The 22,752-nt window shown below is 39.4% G+C and overlaps 1 protein-coding gene across 1 annotated transcript in view; it reads right to left on the bottom strand.

Moving 5' to 3' along the window:
• Nucleotides 1-2,037: 2,037 nt before the first annotated feature.
• The window catches only part of nhlrc2 (NHL repeat containing 2), a 90,919-nt gene continuing 70,204 nt past the window's right edge, over nucleotides 2,038-22,752 (bottom strand). The window contains exons 9-12 of the mRNA XM_059948005.1: nucleotides 6,780-6,902; nucleotides 5,841-6,050; nucleotides 5,093-5,303; nucleotides 2,038-3,641 (exon numbers count right to left, since the gene is read on the bottom strand). Of these exons, the coding sequence (XP_059803988.1) occupies nucleotides 3,385-3,641; nucleotides 5,093-5,303; nucleotides 5,841-6,050; nucleotides 6,780-6,902 (801 nt within the window). The 3' untranslated portion in view covers nucleotides 2,038-3,384. The remainder of the gene's footprint in view (nucleotides 3,642-5,092; nucleotides 5,304-5,840; nucleotides 6,051-6,779; nucleotides 6,903-22,752) is intronic.

The following is a 22,752-nucleotide window of genomic DNA, read 5'->3' as shown; positions in this document are numbered from 1 at the left end:
TGCCCTGTGGGTAGGAGTGACCAACACCCAGAGACTTGAGGAATCTGGGACAATGGCTTTGAATCTGACTTGCAGGATTAATCAGCGAGACAGCTCTCTTAGTTTAGACATGACTTCGCAGATGACTGTGTAGATTTAGCAAAGTCAACAGTGAGTGCCTTTGTATCTTGTTTTGTAGGGACTCATTTTTTTTATACTGCTGAATAGCTTACCTTATGGGTATTCTTACAGATTAATTTTTTCCCTTACACATATGATTTTTTAATTAACAGAACTTTAATCCCACCAGATAAGCTGTGGAATTTCACCTTTCATCTTCATATCATCTATGTAGGCTGCTGTTTCCCTAGTTCAGTAATTCTAGCTGCTATATCACTGTCTTCCACATTAGTATGCTGTTTACATCTCCTATAGAATTATCTTCTGTTTATTTGATACATTGTGGTTTGCCTCGCAGATGCTTTTGTCCTGTTAATTTCTCCTGCCTCTACACTCCTAATGCTTCCCCACATTCCTGCTCCTGTATTTGCTTTAAATCTGCAGCACCTCCAACTTTTCCCAGTTCTGATCTGCCTGAAGAATTAAAGGAAAAAGGGGTGTGTGTGTGTGTGTCATTCTCTCTCCCTCCTCACAGCTGTCTGGTTGTTAAATACAATTAACATTGTTTTTAATTGCCCTTTCCAATATCCAATGCAGTTTAATTTTCAGAGTTCTTAAAGATTTCCTGCACAGATGTACAAGATAAATGGTTTTTATACCCCATTTAAGATATAAAAATTCTTACAATTAGTAAAAGTACTTCCTGAGAAATTAACACTTCTGTTAAGCTTTACAGCAATTACAATTCACTGAAATTAAAGAGGCTGTATTTAGAATACTCTGAAATATTTTGGTTCATTTGCCATGGACAGCTGTGACGCCAAGTCTTTATGTATATTTAAGGTAGAGGTTGATAGATTCTTGATTGGTCAGGGCACGAAGGAAAACGGGGAGAAGGCAGCAGAAAAGGGCTGAGAGGAAAATGTATCAACCATGATGAAATGGTAGAGCAGACTCGATGGACCAACTGGCCGTATTCTACTCCTATATTTTCTTTATTCAAGGAAGTACATAATCTAGCTGTTCAGAAGTCCCAGTGGTTCAGCATCTGGTGTTCCTATGCTCCATTCCCATTCACTGGAACCCTGCACTCTATGGGCTCCAGTTTCCATATTTACATTAAATTTACCTGGTTCAAAGGAAAATTAATAACTATTTCAAAAAAGAATTATGAGTGTTAGGGAATTAGTAGAAATAACATCCAGCAATCCAGACATCCTGCTCCTCTGGCATCACTATAGCACAAACACACTGGAGTACTTCAGTTCCATTGTTCTCGTCTTGGAGAGCATATGAAGGTTCTTTTCATGGACTTTTGAGATTCCCATATGAGCAGACATTGAGAAACTTTGCTTTCAGAGGAACAATCCTAATAGTCTCATTCCCATGCTCATTTTTTTTGTAAGCTGTCTTCTCTCTCAAGTGCCCATTGTTTCCTCTTTGATTCTTTTTGCTAGTAAGCCATACTATGGGATCTTTATAGAAGCAAATTAATCTAATGTGTGTCTGGCGTCTGTGGGACTTAGGAGGAAACTGGAGTGCCCGGGGTAAACCTACATGGTCCTGGGGAAAATAAGAAAACCGCACACAGGCAGCACCAAAGGTCAGATCAAAAACAAATCCCTGGAGCCACATAACAGCAACTAATTCCAGCTCCAATCTAATCAAAGCAAAGATTGATTTATATCTGAACATTAGATGATTAGGAGGCTACAGTTGGAGTTGAAGGAAGAAAGGCAGAGCAGGTTTGAAAGACTGAACTCCCTATTCCTATTTTTCTGTTGTTATGAAACTGCTTTTAATGCATGTTATTTTGAACTGGCAAAAGCAGATGTATAAAATTTTAAATTAGGATATTGTTCAATGCAGTTTCAAAATTAACAAGACAATACACTTGTTATGAAACATCAAGTGTTCTCCACACTGCATACACAGAGCTGAAATGACCAGAAATAAATTTAATGCAATAGACTTTGCACATTTATGACAAAACAAGTTACAATTTACACTGAAGGGTTTTGACTTTATTGCTGGTGCAAAACTGGCTCTCTAGAAAGAATTCTATACATTTATATAAGAGAATATCTATACAATGCTTTGCTACGCTGTCCTAAAGTAAACAAAGTATTTTACAAATATTCAGAAATGAATAAAACACAATGAAAAAAATATAGAATACAAAAGCTTTCTTTGGTTTTACTTTGTAGCATGCCTATCCTGAGAAATTAACGAGATTAATTCCATGCTGGGCTTAATGGCACCAAATTATTTTTTTTAGTCCAGACTGTAAAATAAGGTCTATCATTACAGAACCTTATCAGAACTCCAAATGGTTTTGTGTTTACTCATCAAATAAGTTCAGTGTGTAAATTTAGAAACTCTTTAAATACTAACATAGCTTATTTAAATCAATAATTCATCCAATTCTACTGATACTTTGCTAGATACTTCAATAGATAGAAATTAAAATGCAGACCTCTGCATCTGTAAACTTTTTAACCGCATTCATAATTTGATTTGGAACTTTGCTTCAAAGTCACATCTGTTTGTATTTTAAAAATAAAATTACATTGATTGTGACTGTGAGATGCCACAGAGGTTTCTTACTGCTGCAACTAATTTTTGTTGATGATTAGTGAAATAGTGAAGCTGAGCCAACTCTTGCACAAAGCTCTTTCATGTACTTGATAAAACTTTGGTTAGGTGTATTTTCCTTGAGGTTTAACCTGTTTTATAAGGAACTTTCAGCTACAATTTGCTGAATAACCAGATATATTTTTACATTATTACTAATAAAGGCTAGAACTTTCCTGAAATAAATGTTACATTTAGCAAATGAAGTGAGATTAATGTTCGGGAATTCAGCATTTCCTCATTTCAGGCATTGTTTCCATAACAAAACAATCTTAGCTCTCCAGCAAGGTGCAGAATAATGATTCCTTGGTCTTTCCCAAAATGAATCCAATTGCAACTGCAAAACATTAATCACTATTTCTATATCTAGATTAGCTTTCTTTGTGACAGATATAATGCTGTTAGTTTCAATGCCAAATTCAAGTTGGGATTTTTACAACAGTAGGCCTCTCCTAACTGAATTTAGATCGCTAGGTCATGCTGAGAGTTTCAAACATATGTCAACAAAGATAACCATTCTGTTTATTAACTCATTATTTCAACGCTAATATTTACCCAGCTATTCTAATGGGTCAAACCTAAATATTCATATGTTTCTAATTCTTTATTTATCAGGACAGAAATTTCTAAGAGTTAACTGTTTTTATTTATTTAAAAGCTGAAGGGAAGATCCACTTTTGAAATGGTTTCCTGGCATGTACTGGAGAACTGTAATGGTTGTTTAAATGAGATTCCTTTCATTTGGCAATTATTACTATATTTACTACAGAAATAGAGGCACACATCTACTGATAACACAAGTCCATCTGTCTGTACTTGAGAGGGAAGTACAAAGATGATTTCAGGTTCGTTCTCAAGATTAACAATTTCTCCAGTGATCTTCTGGCCCACAAAGAGCCATTCATGCTCTGTAAAAATAAAATACATAAATAGAAATTACATGTCCACATTTAAAGGTGATACTGTATACAAATTAATCAGCATTAGAAGATGAACCACAATATTCATTGTAAGAATTATGACTCAATTAATCACCACTGTTGCCCCAGACAAGACAGGATTCCAGAATGTCCACTAACTTCTAAAGACAACATATTCTAGGACATTAATCGCTTTCAATCCTTTGCTTCTTTCATCTTCTACCTTCAATTTTATTTTTACATTAGTTCAATTTGTTCAGAGTTGAACTGCAGCATTGCAAAAATGTAATTGAGGAACATAGAACTTTGTTTTAACAGAGAATTATCAACAGGTGGTTGCAGCTTGAAAATGGAACTCAGAAAAAAATAAATACATGATGTGAAATCAATAAATTGATTATATATAGTAGATGGATGTTTGTATCGAAACTGATCAGTTTTGATGGAAGGTTATCCATCTCATCTTTTTACTTTCCTCAAAGACTGCCTGAACATCATGGGCCTCCAATATTTCTCATTTTGGTTTTACGTTTCAACACTGAAAAACATTTCACACCTTCACACGCCACCTTGTCCATATTCTCCTTCATTCTCTCTGTCTGTCTCCCCTCTCCCTCTCTCTTTCCGTCTATCTCTCTCCATCTCTCTCTTGCCTTCTCCCTTCCTCTCTCTCTTCCCCCCTCCTCTCCCTCTCTCTCTGACTGTGACTAAAAGAACCCTGGACTTGCACTAACAGAAATGTTTCCTGTGTACTTTTCACCCTCTCCTTTCTCTGCAACTGATGAACAACATTTGATTTGAAATCTTAGCTCTGTTTCTCTTACCCCAGATGCTGCCTGACCTGCTGAGTTTTACTGTTCTATTTTTGTTTCATATTTCTAGTGTCTGCAGTAATTTGATTTACAAAAGTTCCTGGACTCCCATTCTGTTCTAATTACCAATGAATAGTAAAGAATAATATTTTACTTTCTCAAGAAAAGCTTTCTGTCATTTGCAGTGTTCTATGGGATCCAAGGTATTTCTGGACACTTTAAAAATACTTGATAATGGGTAAATTTTGTACCAATGGGGGATAAAACACTTCCATTTATGTCTGGTTTGCATTACAGGCACTAAACACAGACATAATTGTATACATGCAAAATGCTAGAAAGGAGATCAAAATAGATGAATTTTAGTTACTTTTGTCAAAGTGAAAAATAAGTTTGTTCTCTTAAGAGGCTTACAACCCTCCTGAAATGTTATACAGAAAATTATGTAACTAATGATACACTTATAATCCATTATACCTGAGCATTATCCAATGCACTATTTCATAACGTAACAATCAAATTTGGTACATTTGGGATTGTTTATTTGCAAAATAATTATTGTAATTAGTTTGATTGAGTGGTACAAATGATTATGACATACTATGATAACAGCATTTAGAACATTACCTTCTGCCCAGAGAGCCCAGAAACTCGGTGCCCCCTCTGTTAGTTTGGCTCCCTCTGGAAGTTCAATTTTGAGACAAAACTGTAGTGTCTGAGCTGGTCTTACAAATAATGGACTCTTGTGCACTGAAACAGCAGATTTTGGTAAACGATAACCTTTCTTTGGTTTTATAGGCAAGGAAGAGTCCACAGCATCGACAAAAGTGATTGGCAACTATAGAAAAATGAAATGTAACGAAAATGACAGTTATCACTATAACCGAATGTGAGTTCATAATCTAGTTTTTAAGGCAATTTAAGTTTCAATTCAGCATTCAGTTGTTAGTACAGAAAAAGCAGAAATCACAAAGTGCAGAATACATGCGGTCTATAGTAATAAAAAGCTAAATTTGATAATAAATAATTAAATAACCCCAAATTTCAAACCCACAGATTGGATTTTATACAAAGAATAATGAAAAAGTCCATGTATGACAAGGTAATACATTACACTATATTTAGAACACTTGCTTTCTTACCAGAATTTGTTTCCAGTAGGATATTTTGCAGGAATAGTTATTGGATCATCCATTCCTATATATTAAGGGTTCCCAACCTGGACACTATGGACCCCTTGCTTAATAGTACAGATCCATGGCATAAAAAAAGGTTGGGAACCCATGCTCTTTATCAAGGGTGTTGCCTGCACATACGCTTAACAATGAAATTGATACCAAGATGTAAAATAATTTGGGTGGGAAATGTAACTTACCACAGAGACAGTCTTCATTTCCAAATCTAGCACTTTAACTTGGTGATTGTTGGTATCGGCTACATAAAGGACATTCCCATTTTCACCAACACACACATCTCCTGGCTCATTAAAAGTAGCTTGGTTGAAGTCAGGACCGATTACATTGCTGGCTTTACCAGTTCCTGCCAGTGTAGTACACTGTTTTGTTTTTGGATCTATTACTTTGATCTGAGTACAAAACAATTAATATATTATATTTGAATGCCCCATAATCAGAAACATTTAGGTGCTCAGAATTGGAACATACTCTGTTTACATTTTCTTCATTAAGGAACTTAATATTGTAAAAAGTATGTGAATTGCTGTATCCCTTGACAATCATAAAAAAATATGCATGTCATTACATAATGAGTTATCTGAGACAACTTCATAATATCTATATATTCAATAGATAGACACTGGTGTATGTTGAATGATCAAAAATTGTTTTTGAAGAGGTTATTAATCTAATGATTTCCCAACATACCCAAGGGTTCACAATCTGGAGTCTACAGACCCCTCAGTTAATGGCAGAGGTCCTTGGTATAAAAGGGGTTGAGAACCTCAGTTATAAAGCTTAATAATCATTGAGACCCATGAAGTTGCAGTTTCCATTTCCTTTCTATTTTGATGCCAGATACACAGGGTTATTGTTTCTGAAGCAGTTGTTATAATTCCAGATGACATATTAGATATATATTTAAAACAATGAAAGCACATACTACAAAGAGGTAAACACCATTCAGCCTTATCTTCATAATGCTTGCAAATATGTAAAGATTATATTTCAAAGAAATATTTTGATATAATATTAATACTATTCATAATGGTGAATGGCTGATACATTTTATCTCAAACCAATAAATTATACCTACCAAAGGAAAATAATTGAAAGAAAATAAATTGATAAAGACATGCCTTGTGATTGTAGGAGTCCGCCACATACAGTAAATTCCGTTTTTTATTCCAAGCTACACCAAGGGGATGCTGCAACTTCGCATTCATTCCAATACCATCAAGATCTCCAAAAGCAAAGAGATTCTGAGAATTAATAACACATGCTTTATTATAAAATGTTTTGAACAGGTTGAAATGATTTTTAGGTTAGAAAAAGTATCTTATTATATTTGTTTTTAATTATTTGGCTAATTTTTCAGGCAGTAGTCTGTAATAGACTTTGCACTCTTTATATTTAGCATCGAGAGGTTTTACATTAATTTTAAGGATCTGACCAATCCCAAGCAGAATCCCTTCTCAGGATTTTCAGCACGAGTGCAGTGATCATTAAATAATTTCATTATTGAAAATGTTTTATTTTAATTATGCAGAGGAAGGGTGACAACTTGTGCTCCTGGTTCTAGGGCACACTTAGTTCTGCCAGCAATGAGTGGCTTGTGCCTTCCTTGTCTCTACTCTTTCCCAGTGTTTTCCTAAGGGGCACTGGCACTGGATCAGTCAACAGTTTTGGAGAAGAGTGTGGAGATCCCTTGCCAAATTATTAAAGGAATGTGTACTGATCAACCTCAGCTCAACAACTGGAGAATGTGTTATCAATGTACAAATCTAAATGAATTCAAATATTATAATTAATTATTTGTAATCTTGCATTTAATTAGTTCCTCCATCTATCTTTAGTTTTGGTTTCTGTTGCACTGTTTTCTACCCAATCTTTTTAATGAACTGGGTGGAGACTGTGCTCTCAAGTGCAAAATTAAATAGAGTGAGGTATCATAGAGTCATAGAACGCTACAGCACAGAAACAGGCCTTTTGGCCCATCTAGTCTGTGCTGAACCATTAATCTGCCTAATCCCATCAACCTGCACCTGGACCATAGCCCTCCATACCACCCCCATCCAAGTACCTATCCAAACTTCTCTTAAATGTTGAAAGTGAACCCGCATCCACCACTTGTGCTGGCAGCTCGTTCCACACTCACCACCCCCTGAATAAAAAAGTCCCCCCTCATGTTTTCCTTAAATGTTTTGCCTTTCATCATTTATCTACCTGTAATCTCACCCAACATCAGTGGAAGAAGACTTCTGGCATTTACTCTATCTCTATCTTTCAAGGTTTTGAAGGCTCAGCTCAGATGGACTGGCCATGTGATCCGCATAGATGAGTCCAGAAAGCTGCGTCAGTTGTTCTACGGAGAACTGGAGCAGGGCAACTGTGCCCAAGGTCGCCCAAGGAAGAGGTACAAGGACAACCTCAAGTCAAACCTTAAGTGGGCCAAACTCCAGCCCCACGATCTCGAACACACTGCTGCTGATTGGTCCAAGCCAAATTCCAAGCCAACTGGCGCATGCAGCGCCTCAAGGCGAGTCAAGAAAGACACAGGAAGGCATCCGCTCCTGGCCCCATCTGCAACCGTATCTGCGCTTCGGCCTTCGGCCTCATAAGTCATATGCGTGCCCATAGACGTTGACTGTGCAACACATTCGTCTTCCTTGGACTTCGAGAGACTACTACTACCTCTTATAATTTTGAATACAAGACCTCTCAAATTTCCCTTCAATCTTCTTGGTTCTAGGAAATAAAATCCTAAACCTATTCAGCCTTTCCTTGTAACTCAGGTCCTCAAGTCCTGGCAACATCTTTATAAATTTTCTCTGCACTCTTTCAGTCTTACTCACACCTGTGCTATTGGTAGGTGACCAAAACTTCAAACAATACTCCAAATTAGGCCTCACCAACATCTTACACAATTTAACACAGCATCCCAATCTCTGTACTCAATACATTGATTTATGAAGGCCAATGTGCCAAGAGCTTTCTTTACGACCATATCTACCTGTAATATGACTTTCAAGGAATTATAGATTTGTATTCCCAGATCCCTCTGTTCTACCACACTTCTTTGTACCCTACTGCTCACTGTCTAAGACCTACCCTGGCTGGTCCTTCCAGTGCAACATCTCACACCTGTCTTCATGAATTTCAATCTGGCCCTTGTCAGCCCATTTTTCCAGGTGGTCCAGATCCCACTGCAAGCTTTGACAGTCTTGTTCACTGCCCACTACACTCCTAATCTTGGGGTCATCCATAAATTTGCTGATCCAGTTCAGTACATTATCATCCAGGTCATTGATATTGATGATGAACAACAATGGACCCATCGATCCCTGTACATGCCAGTAGTTACAGGCCTCCAGTCTAAGAGGAAACCATCTACTATCACTCTTTGGCTTCTTCCCACAAAACCAATGTCTAATTCAATTTACTACCTCATCTTGAATGCCAAGTGACTAAACCTTCTTTACCAATCTTCCATGCAGGACTTTGTCAAAGGGCTCGTTAAAATCCATGTACACAACATCTATTGCATTGCCTTCATCAAGTTTCCTGGCAACCTCTTCAGAAAACTCTCTGCTAGAGCCCATGCATTTTCTGCACTTTCCTCCCACAGGGTCCATGGGTCCTTTTCAGGCCCTGGGGATTTGTCCACCCTAATTTGCCTCAAGACAGCAAGCACCTCCCCCTCTGTAATCCGTATAAGATTCTTGAAGTTGATGCTGCTTTGTCTCAATTCTATAGACCCCTTGTCTGTCTCCTGTGTAAATACAGATGTAAAAAATCCATTTAAGATCTCTCCCATCTCTTCCGGCTTCTTGCATACATTACCACTCTGATCTTCCAGAGCACCAATTTTGTCCCTTGCAATCCTTTTGCTCTTAACATATCTGTTGAAGCCCTTAGGATTCTCCGTCACCTTGTCTGCTAGCAACCTCATGTCTTCTTTTAGCCCTCCTGATTTCCTTAAGTGTTCTCTTGCATTTCTTAGACTCCTCAAGAACCTCATTTGTTCCTGCACTCCAATATCTACTATGCACCTCCTTGTTTTTCTTAACTAGGGCCTCAATATCTTTTGTAAACCGAAGTTCCCTAAACCTATTGTCCTTGCCTCATATTCTGACAGGAACAGGTATCTGGAGTTACTTTAAATTACCTATCTTCACTCCTCCAAAATAATGGATTCAAATATCAGACCATTTATATGAATAGTTTGTTTAAAGCATGTGAAGGAAATGCTTTTCAAAAGTATTCACTTACAAAATTGTCCACTAAGAATGCATTAGCAGACTTGCTATCTAGGTGATATGTTTAACATAATTTTCTGTCCATTAACTCAAATACAGTTGAGCAATGATCTTCCATTACCAGATGTATGACTGTGAACAGCGCTAAATGGAATCATGCTGAAAAATAAACTTCACACCCACTTTAGCTTGACAGCATAGGAGAAGATCAGTGAAACTCCCCTTTTCACCATAATCATACTCCAGATCTCCAGAAGATACAATGAGATAGCAATTGTAATCACATCAGGCCATTTTCAGCACCGATTCTGGCAACAAGGCAAAATGACTACTTTTAACAACCTTCAGCATAAGATTAAGGCTTTCCAAACAATTTGAACAAAGATAGATCACTAAAAGGGTTCTTGCTTCGATCCTAGAACATATAACTTGCAACAGTACAGCACAGTATAGGCCCTTCTTCAGATTATTGCCGACCATTAAACTTTAAAAGTTCCTTGTATAATTTTTACTGTAAAGCACCATAATCCAGTTGTAAATATTGGAACTTACTGAATAAAACATGACCATGCATTATGGGTAAAATACATAACATACCAACATTGAAATGGATGTCAAAACTGAAGTAAGCATTTAATTAATTACTGACTATAACTTTTTTTTTGGTTGTTTTACAATTAATGATTTTGAAACAACCACCATGAGTGGATGAACATGTTTAACCATTTAACCAATATTGACGTCCTGGCCAAGATTTTCCAAAGGTGGGAAGCCCACAACCTTGTAGAAGCCTGCCCAAAAAGACTAGATGGCTCACAGTATGACTAGCTCCAACCATCTGGATCATAGTGCTGGGATACAGAGGCCTAATAAATGAAACCGATTGAATCTAGGATGGGTAATATAGGTAAGGGCTGAGTACAGGATGAGAAGGATCAGCCCACCAAGACCTGACCTGTTATCATACCATTCCATTGAAAGTTTACCTTCATTCAATACTTTCAACAGCAAGCCATTCATTTTGTAATGGGCTAGACTCCACCATTGCACCCAGGGGAAGGCAATAATGCCAATGGCAAATTCTGAAGCTCTGAAATATATTTGAATTACTTTTAATAAATGAGACCCACAGTATATTTCAGGTTTGTCAAGAGTTAAAAAAGAAACTGATTCAAGAATGGGTGTTTGGACCTGAATCTTCCTGTCACAGGTGGAGTCTATAACCTCTTTGAAGGTTATGAGCGCATTGCCAGTGTGTGGTCTTCAGTGACTAAACACCAATTTTATGTTTGATTTGCAAATTTATTTGTTCAACCATAAATTCTCTTAGCTCTGTAATTTTAAATTATAATGATATGAGATGTTAAACAAGAGGCTTTTAGCACCCCATGTGAATTAGAACCTGTAAATCGAATCAGGTAACTCAAAGGTAATTTTACCCTAGACAAGAAATCTGTGGACTCACTGTAAAGCACAATGTATTTTTAGGACAGTGTCCTCTGAGTGTAGCCTTTGATGAGTAAGAGACATCAGTAATGGAAGTATAGAGATTAATTAAGTTCAACAATGGTTATTTTAGGCTAGGTGACATGCTTCAGAATCAGAATCAGGCTTATTATCACCGGCATGTGACATGAAATTTGTTAACTTAGCAGCAGCAGTTCAATACAATACATAATCTAGCAGAGATAAAAACAGTAAATAAAATAATAATAAATAAACAAGAAAATCAATTACATATATTGAATAGATTAAAAATTTGCAAAAATAGAAATAATGCATATATTTTTTTAAAGTGAGGTAGTGTCCAAGGGTTCAATGTCCATTTAGGAGTTGGATGGCAGAGGGGAAGAAGCTATTTCTGAATCATTGAGTGTCTGTGCTCAGGCTTCTGTATCTCCTACCTGATGGTAACAGCGAGAAAAGGGCATGCCCTGCGTGCTGGAGGTCCTTTCTGAGACACTGCTCCCTAAAGATGTCCAGGGTACTTTGTAGACTAGTACCCAAGATGGAGCTGACTAGATTTACAACCTTCCGCAGCTTCTTTTGGTCCTGTGCAGTAACCCCGCCCCCATAGCAGACAGTGATGCAGCCTGTCAGAATGCCCTCCACAGTACAACGATTGAAGTTATTGAGCGTATTTGTTGACATGTCAAATCTCTTCAAACTCTTAATAAAGTATAGCCGCTGCCTTGCCTACTTTATAACTACATCGATACGTTGGGACCAGGTTAGATGGTTAGATCCTCAGAGATCTTAACACCCAGGAACTTGAAGCTGCTCACTCTCTCCACTTCTGATCCCTCTATGAGGATTGGTATGTGTTCCTTCGTCTTACCCTTCCTGAAGTCCACGATCATCTCTTTCGTCTTATTGACGTTAAGTGCCAGGTTGTTGCTGTGGCACCACTCCACTATTTGGCATATTTCACTCCTGTATGCCCTCTCGTTGCCACCTGAGATACTACCAACAATGGTTGTATTGTCAGCAAATTTGTAGATGGTATTTGAGCTATGCCTAGTCATGTGTATATAGAGAGTAGAACAGTGGGCTAAGCACACACCTCTGAAATGCCCAAGTGTTGATCGTCAGCGATAAGGATATGTTATCACCAATCCACACAAATTCTGGTCTTCTGGTTAGGAAGTCGACGATCCAATTGCAGTGGGAGGTACAGAGGCCCAGGTTCTGCAACTTCTCAATCAGGATTGTGGGAATGATGGTATTAAGTGCTGAGCTATAGTCGATGAATGGCATCCTGACGTAGGTGTTTGTGTTGTCCAGATGGTCTCAAGCCATGCGGAGAGCCATTGAGATTGCGTCTGCCATTGACCTATTCTGGTCTTAGGCAAATTGCAATGGGTCCAAGTCCTTGCTGAGGCAGGAGTTCAGTCTAGTCATGAACAACCTCTCAAAAGCATTTCACCACTGTAGATGTGAATGCTACCGGGCGATAGTCATTAAGGCAACCCACGTTATTCTTCTTAGGCACTGATATAATTGTTTTTTGAAGCCTTTTTGAAGCAAGTGGGAACTTCCGCCCGTAGCAGTGAGAGATTGAAACTGTCCTTGAGTACTCCTACTAGTTGGTTTCAGAGCCTTACCAGGTACTCCATCGGGGCCTTCCACCTTGTGAGGGTTCAGCCTCTTTAAAGACAGTCTAATATCAACCTCTGAGATGGAGATCACAGGGTCGTCAGGTGCAGCAGGGATCTTCACAGCTGTAGTTGTGTGCTCCCTTTCAAAGAGTGCGTAGAAAGCACTGAGTTCATCTGGTAGTGAAACATCGCCGCCATCCATGCTATTAGGTTTTGCTTTGTAGGAAGTAATGTCTTGCAGACCCTGCCAGAGCTGCTGTGTATCCGATCTCGCCTCCAACCTCATTCAAAATTGTCTCTTTGTCCTTGAAATTGCCCTCAGCAAATCATACCTGGTTTTCTGGTACAGGCCTGGGTTGCCAGACTTGAATGCCACAGATCTAGCCTTCAGCAGACGATGTACCTCCTGCTTCATCCATGGCTTTTGGTTTGGGAATGTACAGTAGTCTTTGTGGGCACACACTCATCCACACAGGTTTTAATGAAATCGGTAACAACTGCAGCATACTCATCCAGGTTCGAAGATGAACCCCTGAATACAGTCCAGCCCACCAATTCAAAGCAGTCCTGTAGGGGCTTCTGTGCTTCCCTTGTCCAAACCTTCTTGGTCTTCACTGCTGGTGCTGCAGTCTTCAGTCTCTGCCTATACTCAGGGAGTAGAAGTACAGCCAGGTGATCAGACTTCCTGAAGTGAGGGCGTGGAATAACACAGTAGGTATTCTTTTTTTTTTCTATTCTCAGTAATTTATTTTTTTTATTGAAGTTCATCATCAAACATTTCCATAAGATGTATTTCAGACGTTGTACATATATATCATATAATCATATATGTCGCAAATCTCCACATAGTATTTATCTGAGGTATACACTTTTAGAAAAGAGTGGAGAGAAAAAACGAACAGTAGGTATTCCTGATAATGGTTTAGCAATGGTCCAGTGTGTTGTATCCTCTGGTATTGCAAGTGATCTGTTGATGGTAGTTGCTTAGTGTTTTTTTTCAGACTGGCCTGGTTAAAATCTCCCAAAATGATGGTGAAAGCACTAGGGTGCACTGTTTCGTGCATATTGATCTCATTACTCAGATCATCTAAAGCCTCCTTAACGTTGGCCAAAATGACCCCGGAGAACTCCCGTGGCAGGTAAAAAGGACGGCACTTTACTGCTCGATATTCCAGGTCTGGTGAGCAGAATTGGGACAGCACTGATATATTTGCGCACCAAGAAGAGCTGATGATGAGGCATACTCCTCTAAGCTCAAGTGTATTGGAATTGATGAACACGATTGGAATCCTTCGTCAGCACACCTATTTTAAATGACTGCAGTTGAAAGAGCTTTGGCTCAGAAATGAGGAGCTACAGCCTGAGATGGTAATGAATCATACAGGGGATGGTTACTTAAAACCTTGCTCCTGGAGATGGTTACACCCCTTAGATCAGGGATTCCCAACATTTTTTATGCCATAGACCAATACCATTAAGCAAGGGGTCCGTGGACCACAGGTTGGGAACCCCTGACTTACATTAAGCACTGTAGAAATGATCAGTCAAGAGGAACAAGAGGGTTTGACTGCAAATGAGTTAGGTATGAAAAAGCAGAAGGGTATGTTGCAGCAACGTCAGCACTGGACATGTCCAGTATGCTCTAGGTTCTTGCAGCCAGTTTGAATAAGCACAGAAAATGCAAGGTAGATGAACAAATTATGTAAGACAATAAGGAACCAAACAAGTTGGGGAAATGAAAAACACAATTCATTAGAGGACAGTTGATTTAGGAAGCTACTGTTCTCTGCAGTCATGAGTATGGGATTAAAGGCTTCTCCTCGGGGTTAGAGAGGAATTTTAAGTAGGAAGGGAAAGAACCAGTTGCCATGTTTGTTGTGGGAATGATTGACAGTGATAATATACAGAAGGTTCAGCAGAAGGATTACGAGAAGCTGAAGTCCAAATTAAAAAAGCAGAACCACAACGATGATAATCACTGGATTGTAATTTGAGCCAAATTCAATTGTCACAGGGAAAGTAAGATAAGAAAATTAAATGCATTGTTCAAAGACCAGTATGAAAGAATTGGCTTTCAGTACATGGACTACTGGTGCCTGTACTGGAAAAAGGGGGAAGCTGCTCCCCTGGGAGCAGTTTCACTTCAATAAGTCTGAGATGAATCACATAAGTAAATAAACTAACTAGTGAGGGACTGGTTCTAGTGAGAGGACATTTAACACAGGCATAGAGGTGTGTTACTCCAAGTGTTTGACCCTTTTTGAGAAAATAACTGGCACATTGTGTACAAGTCTGGTCTCCTGATATGTTTATCATAGGGGGAGAGCGTGAAGATTCCAGGGATACTACAGTTGTATCAGGAAAGATTATATAGGCAAGGCTTATAATCTCTTTAGTTTAGAAAAATGAGAGGCAATCTCATTGAAATGTGTAAAATTCTTTCAAAGATTTACAGGGGACACATGGGAATGATGCTTGAATTAAAGGTCACAGTCTGAAGTAAGAAATTTTGTCACCTTGAATGTTGACACCTTCATTTTCACTTCCCAGTTTTACTATATGTTCACTATATTCAAGATATAGAGAGACATATATACAAGGGGTGATTGATACGTTTGTGGCCTACAGTTCTCATTACATTCCACTCTTTGAGTGATTATGCAGAAAGTTTGAAGTTAATAACTCATCGGGGTGATTGATAAGTTCGTGCCTAAGGTAGAAGGAGATGAGTTATTAACTTCAAACTTTCTGCATAATCACTCAAAGAGTTGAACTGCATGTGCATGTAATGAGAGCTGTATAACTCATTGCCTTCTACCTTAGGCCACAAATTTATCAATCACCCATCTGTGGACACTTTCTGGAGGTCCAAGATCCGTATGCTCCACGACCGCTGGACTAACTGTTTAAATGTAGGAGGGGACTATGTTGAAAAATAAATGTGCTAGGTTTTCTAAAATTGACTCCTTCTACCTTAAGCCAGGAACTTATCAATCACCCCTCGTATTTTAGATATTAAAGATTATGGAATTAGTGGTGCTGAAGTCAGACCAGATGTGAGGGGCTGAATGGCATCTGTCTGTTCTACCCCTATATAATTAGCCAGTGCCTTGAACATTCATGTGCAGCCTGGGCAGAGGGATTAAATCTGATGACTCAAGTGAAAATCAAAATCAGAATCGACCTGATGAGCCAATTAGCCAATTCCTTTTTATAGCATATTGACTGGAATAATTACTATCTTATCCTGTCTTATCTGTGAGTTTTAAAAACAATTTCAAAACAACTGCTGAAATGTAGAGACACAGCCTTAGCTAGATCTACTATTACTTGTACTTACTGTAACCACAGAAATAGCTAAACTATGAAACACATTATCTTGACAAACTTCAAACTTACTTATGTATAGTTCATTCATACTTGCTACTAAATAAAGTCAAATAATGTGATCACTTGAAGCACAAGCTGTAAGTTACTGATGCATTAATCTAATACATTGGCAAACTGATGTACATTGCCAAACTCAAATAACAGGCTAGAATTAATGGATAAGTGGAAGGATGAATGATCAGTCATAAACTTTATGTTTCCCAAATGGATTCTGCATTAAAGAAATAAACCAAACCGATGAAAGTAAAAAGCCAGACTTAATGTTATTTTCATCAGTGCCACCATGAACTTAGTCATGCAACACACTTGTGTGAGAGGATCCGTTTAACTTTGGAAACTTCAAATGTTCTTATGCTATTATTTTTTCAGTTAATTAAAATAAGGTTATTTGCTTCATCTGGGTTATAGCACCAGACTGAGGTATCTTAGTTATTTTGCCTTGTTTGACCAGAAGATATAGGAGCAGAATTAGGTTTTTGGCCCATTCCGCCATTTCATAAAATCCATCAATTCCATCATCCAAATAATTGACGTATAACAAGAAGAATCTGTCTCAACACAGACTCCTGTGGAACACCACTAATCACCGGCAGTCAACCAGTAACTTGTTAAGCAGCCTCGTGTGTGGCACCGTGTCAAAGACCTTCTGAAAATCCAAATACATGACAACAACTGATTCTCCTTTGTCTATCCTACTTGCTTTCTCTTCAAAGAGTTCCACCAGATTTGTCAGGCAAGATTTCCCCTTGAGTAAACCATGCTGACTACCACCTATTTTATTATGTTCCTCCAAGTACCCTGAGACTTTATCCTTAATAATCAACTTCAACATCTTCCCAACCACCGAGGTCAGACTACCTGGCCTGTAGTTTCCATTCTTCTGTTTTTCTCACTTCTTGAAGAGTGGAATGACATTTTGCAATTTTCCAGTCTTCCAGAACCTAATGATTCTTGAAAGAACATTACTAATGCTTCCACAGTCTGTTCAGCTACCTCCTTCAGAACCCTGGGGTGTACACCATTTGGTCCAGGTGACTTAATGACTTTCAGACCTTTTTGTTTCCCAAGAACCTTCTCTCTAGTCATGGTAACTTCACAGACAGACATACTTTATTGATCCCGAGGGAAATTGGGTTTCGTTACAGTCACACCAACCAAGAATAGTGTAGAAATATAGTAATATAAAACCCATAAATAATAATAATAATAATAGGTAAATTAAGCCAAGTGGAAATAAATCCAGGACCAGCCTATTGGCTCAGGGTGTCTGACACTCTGAGGGAGGAGTTGTAAAGTTTGATGGCCACAGGCAGGAATGACTTCCTTATGACGCTCAGTGTTACATCTCAGTGGAATGAGTCTCTAGCTGAATGTACTCCTGTGCCTAACCAGCACATTATGGAGTGGATGGGAGACATTGTCCAAGATGGCAAGCAACTTGGACAGCATCCTCTTTTCAGACAACACCATCAGAGTCCAGTTCCACCCCCACAACATCACTGGCCTTACGAATGGGCTTGCTGATTCTGTTGGTGTCTGCTACCCTCAGCCATTCACATAATTCATACTCTTGACACCTGGAACTTTCACCATACTGCTAGTGTCTTCCACAGTTAAGATTGATGCAAAATACTTATTCAGTTCATCCATTATTTTGTTGTCCCCATCACTACTTCTCCAGCATTGATTTCCAGCGGTCCGATGTCCTCTCTCGCCTGTCTTATACACTTTATGTATCTGAAGAAACTTTTGGTATTCACTTTAATATTATTGTCTAGCTTACTTTCATATTCCATCTTTACCTTCTTGACTGCATTTTTAGTTGCCTTCTTTTGGTATTTGAAAGCTTCCCAATCCTCTAACTTCCCACTAATTTTGCTCTATTATGCTCTCTCTTTGGCTTTTATGGTGGCTTTGACTTCTCTTGTTGGCCATGGTTGTGTCATCTTTCCTTTAGAATACTTCTTTCCTCTTTGGGATGTACAAATGTATATATCCTGTTTCTTCCAATTGCTTCCAGAAATTCCAGCCATTGCTGCTCTGCTGTCATCCCCACCAATGTTCTTTTCCAATCAATTCTGGCCAACTCCTCTCTCATGTCTCTGTAATTCACTTCACTCCACTTTAACACTGATTCAGCTGACCTTAGCTTCTCCTTCTCAAATTTCAAGGTGAGTTCAATCATTTTATGATCACTTGCCCCTAAGGGTTCTTTCACCTCAAGCTGTCTAATCAATTCTGATTCACAACCGCCAATCCAGAACAGCTGATCTTCTAGTGGGCTCAACTACAAGCTGCTCTGAAAAGCCATCCCATAGGAACTCTCATAACTCCCCCCCCCCCCCCCCCCGTAATCCAGCGCTAACCTGATCTTCCCAATCTACCGGCATAGTGAAGTCCTCCATGACTATTGTAACATTGCCCTTTTGACATGCATTTTCTATCACCCATTGTAATTTGTAGGCCTCAGCCTTACTACTGTTTGGGGGTCTGTATACAACTCCCATCAGGGTCTTTATACCCTTGCCTCCATCCACAATGATTCAACACCTTCTGACCCTATGTCATCTCTTTCTAATGATTTGATTTCATTTTTTACCAATAGAGCAATGCCACCCCCTTTGCCTTCCCATCCATCCTTAGACATCAAGCTGCCAGCTATAATCTTTCAGCCATGATGCCTAGAACATCATCCCTGGCAATCTGCAACTGCGCTACAAGTTCATCTACCTTATTCCATACACTTCACACATTCAGACACAACACCTTCAGTCCTGTATTCAACCTTTTCGATTTTGTCACACCATGCTTAACCTTTTGATTCGTAACTGTCTGAGGTCTTATCAATATCTGCCTCTACAATCTCTCCTCTAACTGTTCTGGCACTCTGGTTCCCATCCCCTTGCAACTCTAGTTTAAACCCCACCTTGCAGCATTAACAAACCTTCCTGCTAGGATATTAGGCCCCCTAGAAGAGAGCCCAATTGTCCAGAAATCTTATGCCCTCCCTCCTCCTTAGCCACATACTAAACTGTATAACCTTCCTAGTTTTTGCACACTAGCACATGGCACAGGGAGCAATCCTAAGATCATAACTCTGGAGGTCCTGCCCTTTAACTTAGTACCTAACTCCCTGAACTCCCTATGCAGAACCACATCACTTGTCTTACCCATGTCATTGGTACCTACATGAACCAGGATTTCTGGCTGTTCTCCCTCCCACTTAAGAATGCTGAGGACTTGATCTGTGATATCTCAGACCCTGGCATCTGGGAGGCAACATACCCTCCGGGAATCTTCTTCTCACCCACAGCAGCTCCTGTCCGTTCCCCAACTAATGAATCCCCTATCATCACAGCATGCCTCTTCTTCTCACTTCCCACCTGAGTCAGAGAGGCAGACTCAGTGCCAGACACCCGACCACTGTGACTTTCCTCTATTAGGTCATCACCCTGCACAGTATCCAAAGTTGAGGGGGATTGCAACAGGGGTACTCTGCACTGGCTCCTTAACCTCTTTCTCCTTCCTGCCTGTCACTCAGTTTCCTGTGTCCTGTACCATGAGTGTAACTATCACTCTATATGTCTTATCTATCACCCCTTTAGTATCCGGAGATATCCAGTTCAAGCTCCAACTCCTGAATGAGGTAAGTTAGAAGCTGCAGCTGAATGCATTTCCTTCAGTTGTAGTGGCTTTCCACATTCCGCTTTACACTATCCTACCTGACAACTCTACTGACCTAGCTGAGCAGATATAAAGAAAAGGAAAAAACCTTGAGTTTTTATTTCTTTTGAGTTCCCTGAAGACTCAAAGAGCTAAAGCCTCAAGATCACGACTCTGACTCTATTGACTCAGATGACGGCTGCAGCAAAGATCGCCGCTGCACTTGCCTCTGCCTTCTTTTAATTTGCTCTTACTAATTAATCCAGAAAGGCAATTGGCCTCTGGTCAAAGCTCCTTTATGCTGCCATGACCCAGTCCTGCATTTTATGCTCAGGCAGTGGACCTGATTTGAAGTCTCTCCTCTCCAAACTTCTGATGTCCGAATTGGCCACTGGTCAAATTTGGTCAGTTAATTTTAATTTGGAACATTTTTATAGGAAAGATGTCAATAAAATAGAGAGAGTACAGAGAAGATTTACTAGAATGTTACCTGGGTTTCAGCACCTAAGTTACAGGGAAAGATTGAACAATTTTGGTCTTTATTTTTTGGAGCGTAGAAGGTTAAGGGGGGACTTGATAGAGGTATTTTAAATTATGAGGGGGGATAGATAGAGTTGACGTGGATAGGCTTTTTCCATTGAGAGTAGGGGAGATTCAAACAAGAGGTCATGAGTTGAGAGTTAGGGGCAAAAGTTTAAGGGTAACACGAGGGGGAATTTCTTTATTCAGAGAGTGGTAGCTCTGTGGAACGAGCTTCCAGTAGAAGAGGTAGAGGCAGGTTCGGTATTATCATTTAAAGTAAAATTGGATAGGTATATGGACAGGAAAGGAATGGAGGGTTATGGGCTGAGTGGGGGTCAGTGGGACTAGGTGAGAGTAAGCATTCGGCATGGACTAGAAGGGCCGAAATGGCCTGTTTCCGTGCTGTAATTGTTATATGATTATATGGTTATCTAATAACAATCAATGCTTAAAGTATGATAAATAATGTTTATATTTGCTTTTTAGGGTTTAGCTACCTCTAGAGAAACATGGGCCATGATTTTGTAGTTAGTGGCAAAACAACAGTGCTTTCTTTTGACCTTGAAGAAAGCTGCTCGCAGAGATCTAGCAAATGGTTTTCCTCCTGGTTCTAATGCTTTTAAGTTCAGCAGTACTCCTCCCAGCAAAACCAAGCTGGCTTATTTTTCTTAACTTGGCAGGAGACAAAATAAAGACAGGACATAAACATGAGCCTTTCGAAGAAGATGAAATATAGTAGATATATAATAGAATTCTTAATATTTATGAGGTCACTACAACATACTCTTAGAATATTTTCATAAAGAAGAGTTCTTAACTAGTAAATATGGTCCAAATTTTACAGTTGAATTATTAGTAAACCTGTTGGTTTATGCTGTCATTACACTTGAAACTGACAAAATCTTTTTTCTTAAAAGTAATTTATTGTAGAAATCCATACGTAGTTGCAAGTCACCCATTCTACTCCCACCGGCTCTATTTTTGCAGACTACTCCAGCATAATAAAGAGAATTTAGTTAAAATGACTAAAATTTCAATATTAAGCAAACTAGCCCATCTATAAAATATGTCATAAATGTTATACACACAAAGTGCTGGGAGAGCACATTGAGCCAGGCAGCATCTATGTGGAGAATTGAACAGTCAATGTTTTGGCTGAGACCCATCAGCTGCACTGGAATGAAAGAGGGCAGAAGCCAGAATAAAAGCATGTGATAAAGGGGAGGAGCATGAGCCGGCAGATGATAGGTGGACCCAAGGAAGAGGGCTGGAAGATCGAGTTGGGGAAAGTGTGAGGTGATAGATGGTAGAGGCAAAGGGCTTTAGAAGAAGAAATTTGACATGAGAAAACAGTAGACCATGGAATAAAGAGAAGGAGGTGGGGACCTGGAGGAAGGTGGATGATGGACAGATTGTGAGGGTGAAGGAGAGGAATGAGAAGGGGTGAAAGGGCTAGAACAATAAGAGAAAGCCACCATGCACCTTCGCTCTGTCTGCTATTACTTCCAGTTGGCCAGCCATTTTAATTCACCCCATTCCTACACTAACATTTCAGTCCATAGCCTTCTTTACAGCCAGTTGAGGTTGGACACAGATCAGAGGAACAACATCTCCTATTCTGACTTGGTTACCTCCAACCTGATGGCACCAACATCGATTTTTCTAACTCCCCACCTTTGGTTTCCTTTATCCCTTTGTCTCTCCCACCTATTACTTCCCAGTTTCTCACATCATTCCCACTTCACACCCCTCACCTGGAACCATATGTTCCTTCCCTTCCCCCCACCCTTTTATTATGGCTACAGCCCTCTTTCCTTCCAGTTCTGACGTCAACTTTTCACCTCTGTCCAAAAAAGCTGCCTGACCAGCTGATGTTCTCCAGTGTTTTCTGTGTGTGGCTCCAGATTTCCAGCATCTGAAGTCACTCTTGTGTCTCTATTACCTGATTAGATCAGGGTTGCTTAGCACCATGGGTCCCTTTATTTTGACAGCTGATGGACAAAGATGTTGGAAAAAGGGAAACGTAGACCCTAAAGATCTCTAGACCATTGTGGGCAGCTTTGTTCAAGGTCCAAGGTGATCACTGTTGATTCTCTGCTGATCATTAAATCCACGCCAGTAGCTTACCATGGCATTAAAAACTACTTTTACCTCATGCAACAAAGCACAACATTTGTAGG

Source organism: Hypanus sabinus, chromosome 22 (assembly GCF_030144855.1).
Source record: "Hypanus sabinus isolate sHypSab1 chromosome 22, sHypSab1.hap1, whole genome shotgun sequence".
Taxonomy (NCBI): domain Eukaryota; kingdom Metazoa; phylum Chordata; class Chondrichthyes; order Myliobatiformes; family Dasyatidae; genus Hypanus; species Hypanus sabinus.
Note: the sequence above shows the minus strand (reverse complement) of the source record. Positions and strands in the feature narration are given on the sequence as shown.